Here is a 3,813-nt window from a genome sequence, read left to right as displayed (position 1 = left end):
ACGTCACCGTGGTGTCACGGTCATCTATGTCACCGTTACCGTCGCCGTTGTGAATGGTGTTGTACCCTTCGTCGTCGTCTGTGTCACCGTTGATGTCTTCTGTGTTATCATTACACCTCCGCCATCGAAGATTTGACCGGAGAATATGTTATGTTTGAGATGAAAGATGATAAAATCTGAAAAAATAAAGAGGTAAACATAAAGAATATGTGAAGATTGAGAAAGAAAATAAATTAAATTGTGTAGAAGATGCAATAAAATCGTTGATGCTAGATTGACAATGGACTTTGTTAGAAAAAAGTGTGCTAGGAGTATAAAGTGACTTATACTGATATAAAAAAACTCAAAACTGACCTTGAGTGTTTTATAATAAAACAAAAACAGACAACTCATATTTCCTTTGTCGTTATTCTGTAAGGATTAAGAAAAATATTATATTTTCTTAATTTACAATATCTTATTATCTTTTTTGACTATTTTTTTTTTTTTTTTTTTGAACACATAAGCCACTAAACTACGATAAACTTTTTTTTTTTTTTTTTTTTTTTAATTTACAAATTTTATTGGAAAACGGATAACATCCAACATGTTCATTTGTCAATGCCAATCAATGTACGGCAACAACACACATTAGGAGGGTGAAACTTAAGCGACATGTGTTAGAGAGAGTGCGGGAGATCTTGACCGTAAGATTCCTCCTTCAAATCAAAGTATTATAAACCTCATAAGAGAAAGACCGAAGAGGAAGAAAATCCCAAGAAAAAAAAGGATAACAACTTTGAAGTTAGGGAAGCAGTTTACATCCATGGCAGCTCGTAGAGTATCTTCTCTACTATCTCGATCCTTTTCAACTTCCTCTCCCTTTCCCTTTCGTTCACAAGGTAACCCACACAAACCGAACAACCCCTGTTCCATGTCTCTAATTCAGTGAAGTGAATCTCCGAAACCATCTTCATGTTTTGAACTTTGTTGCTCTGTTTCACTTAATCATGAAGTATATCGTCATATGACGTTATGATTAACCAGAAAGAACGGAACGTTTAGTTATTTGATGTCCGGATCTATAGTTATGATGTATTAAAACATTACTATTATATACAGGGAGAAACTGTTATAATGGAAGTAGGGTCGTAAGGAGATTTGGAACCTCTTCTGCAGCTGAAAAAATCATAAGCCCTTCGGTTCAAGTGTCTTGCACACAGCTCCTAATCGATGGGAATTTCGTAGACGCTACTTCTGGTTAGTAAAGGTTTTCATTTTTCGTTAATGCTCTGTTCAGAAACAGAGGAATAATTAAAAAAAAAAGGCAAAGTTTGAGTCTTGAGATTCTGTTTCCATGAGCACTGATCGTTAGTTTTTGGGGTTAGGTAAGACGTTCCAAACTCTTGATCCACGCACAGGGGAGGTCATTGCGGATGTAGCTGAAGGAGATGCTGAAGATATTGATCGGGCGGTGAAAGCTGCAAGGAAGGCTTTTGATAAAGGACCTTGGCCTAGGATGACTGCTTATGTTTGTATTATATACTCTTCCAGAGTCTTGAAAGTTAATGAGATTTAATGTGATATGGGTCTGTTATTGGTTTGGTTTTAAGGAGAGGTCAAGGATAATGCTGAGATTCGCAGATTTGGTTGAGAAACACAGCGAAGAGCTCGCGGCTCTAGAGACATGGGACAATGGGAAGACTTATCAACAAGCCAAAACAGCAGAGATTCCAATGCTCGCCAGATTGTTTCGCTACTATGCTGGTACACCACATCAAAATCTCTGGAATACTATGCTGTTCTGTTCTTGTGAATGAACGTTCTTTGGTTTTTCTTTGATGTGTAGGATGGGCGGATAAGATTCATGGGCTTACCGTTCCAGCTGATGGAAACTATCATGTTCAGACACTGCATGAACCAATAGGCGTTGCTGGACAGATCATTCCATGGAACTTTCCTCTTTTGATGTTTGCTTGGAAAGTTGGTCCTGCTCTTGCTTGTGGTAACACCATTGTCCTTAAAACCGCTGAACAAACTCCTCTCACTGCTTTCTACGCCGGCAAGCTTTTCCTTGAAGTAATTAAAATGTTCATTTCACCTTCTACGTTCCATTGTTGATATTAAATAAAAGATCCATTTTAAGAATAACAAAATTGATATGACAGGCGGGTCTTCCTCCAGGTGTTCTGAATATAGTTTCTGGATTCGGTCCAACCGCAGGTGCTTCCCTCGCGAGTCACATGGATGTAGACAAGGTAGATACATTCATTTTACTTTCTCTTAACTTCTTTAAGAGACTAAGCTTCGGTTACATTGTTCCTTTTCCTCCAGCTTGCTTTCACAGGATCCACTGATACAGGCAAAGTTATACTTGGACTAGCTGCTAACAGCAATCTCAAGCCAGTGACACTAGAACTTGGAGGAAAATCACCCTTCATCGTATTCGAAGATGCAAATATCAATAAAGCTGTAGAGCTGGCACACTTTGCTCTCTTCTTCAACCAGGTTTGGTCATTATAGTAGAAAATATGTACACCTTTGCTTACTCGCTTTCTTTAGCTAGTTCTTTCTTGAGGTAATGTTTTTCTTTTATAGGGGCAATGTTGCTGCGCGGGGTCTCGGACGTATGTTCATGAGAAAGTGTATGATGAGTTTGTTGAGAAAGCAAAGGCACGCGCATTGAAACGTGTGGTTGGTGATCCTTTCAAGAAAGGCATTGAACAGGGTCCTCAGGTTACACATATTCTTTGCATTATAAGGAGTTTTTTTATTATATCTTTTTTTTTTGTCTTTTTTTTTTGTCTTTTTTTTTTGTTGATTGGTTTTGTGTAGATTGATTCGAAGCAATTCGAGAAAGTGATGAGGTACATAAGGTCAGGTGTTGAAAGCAATGCTACTCTTGAATGTGGTGGTGATCAGATTGGGAACAAAGGTTACTTCATCCAACCTACAGTCTTTTCTAACGTTAAGGTAACAGACAAAAAAAAAAGAAGCTTTTCAATGTTGTTTCATTCCAAGTCACTATGTTATTAACCGGTGATATCAAAAACAGGACGATATGCTTATTGCTCAAGATGAGATTTTCGGTCCAGTCCAATCAATCTTGAAGTTCAGGTACGTAGAGCCGACACCAACAACATAGTAGATTTGGTTCAACACCGGTTACTAAATGGGGGGTTTGTTGGTGTTGGATTCAGGGATGTGGATGAGGTGATAAGGAGGGCTAACGAGACGAGGTACGGGCTAGCCGCAGGGGTATTCACAAAGAGTCTGGACACAGCAAATAGGGTCTCGAGGGCTTTGAAAGCTGGCACCGTTTGGGTTAACTGTTTCGACGTCTTTGACGCAGCCATTCCCTTTGGTGGTTACAAGATGAGCGGTAATGGTAGAGAGAAAGGTATTTACAGTCTCAACAACTACTTGCAGATCAAGGCAGTTGTCACTGCTCTTAATAATCCTGCTTGGATATGATGGAGCTGTAGTTTGTTTCTTGCATAAATGTTCAAAATAAAATTAACAAGACTAAATGTTTAAATAATAGTCGACGGATTGTGACACCGTAATAAATGTGTAATCAAGTTCTCAGTTCTCGCTGTTGTTTATCTCTCTTATCACACATTGTACACTGGCCGGGCAGCTTTTCGAAAAACGGAAGAAGTTATCAGTCGAAATTGAATTGGGGAAGACTATCGAATTTAAAAGATAAATGTTCTATCAAAAGAAATGTTAGGTTTTTTTTTTCTTAATTAGTACAATTCATAATAGTTAAATATCTAGAAGAAGACTTGCTATCGCTAATCATCTAAATTTTTGAATATTTTTGGATTTTAT

The 3,813-nt window shown here is 38.1% G+C and overlaps 1 protein-coding gene across 1 annotated transcript; it reads left to right on the top strand.

The window, feature by feature from the left end:
• Positions 1–621: 621 nt before the first annotated feature.
• On the top strand, positions 622–3,576 carry LOC106402141 (aldehyde dehydrogenase family 2 member B4, mitochondrial). Its single transcript, XM_013842812.3, has 11 exons — positions 622–881; positions 1,102–1,239; positions 1,368–1,510; positions 1,593–1,746; positions 1,829–2,058; positions 2,148–2,237; positions 2,314–2,487; positions 2,578–2,715; positions 2,815–2,952; positions 3,035–3,096; positions 3,180–3,576. The coding sequence occupies exons 1-11, from the start codon at positions 806–808 to the stop codon at positions 3,451–3,453; spliced, it is 1,617 nt and encodes a 538-aa protein (XP_013698266.2). The 5' UTR covers positions 622–805; the 3' UTR covers positions 3,454–3,576.
• Positions 3,577–3,813: the final 237 nt, after the last annotated feature.

This window comes from Brassica napus, chromosome A6 (genome assembly GCF_020379485.1).
Source record: "Brassica napus cultivar Da-Ae chromosome A6, Da-Ae, whole genome shotgun sequence".
Classification (NCBI taxonomy): domain Eukaryota; kingdom Viridiplantae; phylum Streptophyta; class Magnoliopsida; order Brassicales; family Brassicaceae; genus Brassica; species Brassica napus.
The sequence above is the reverse complement of the archived record's forward strand: the minus strand, read 5'-3'. Positions and strand labels throughout refer to the sequence as shown.

What these genes read in the sequence shown, in the direction of transcription:
- LOC106402141 (XM_013842812.3), top strand. Translation starts at nt 806, where the DNA reads ATGGCAGCTCGTAGAGTATCTTCTCTACTATCTCGATCCTTTTCAACT. An exon ending in ATTGTTTCGCTACTATGCTG is followed by an intron (nt 1,747 to 1,828) that starts GTACACCACATC and finishes TTTGATGTGTAG; the next exon opens with GATGGGCGGATAAGATTCAT. An exon ending in GCATTGAACAGGGTCCTCAG is followed by an intron (nt 2,716 to 2,814) that starts GTTACACATATT and finishes GGTTTTGTGTAG; the next exon opens with ATTGATTCGAAGCAATTCGA.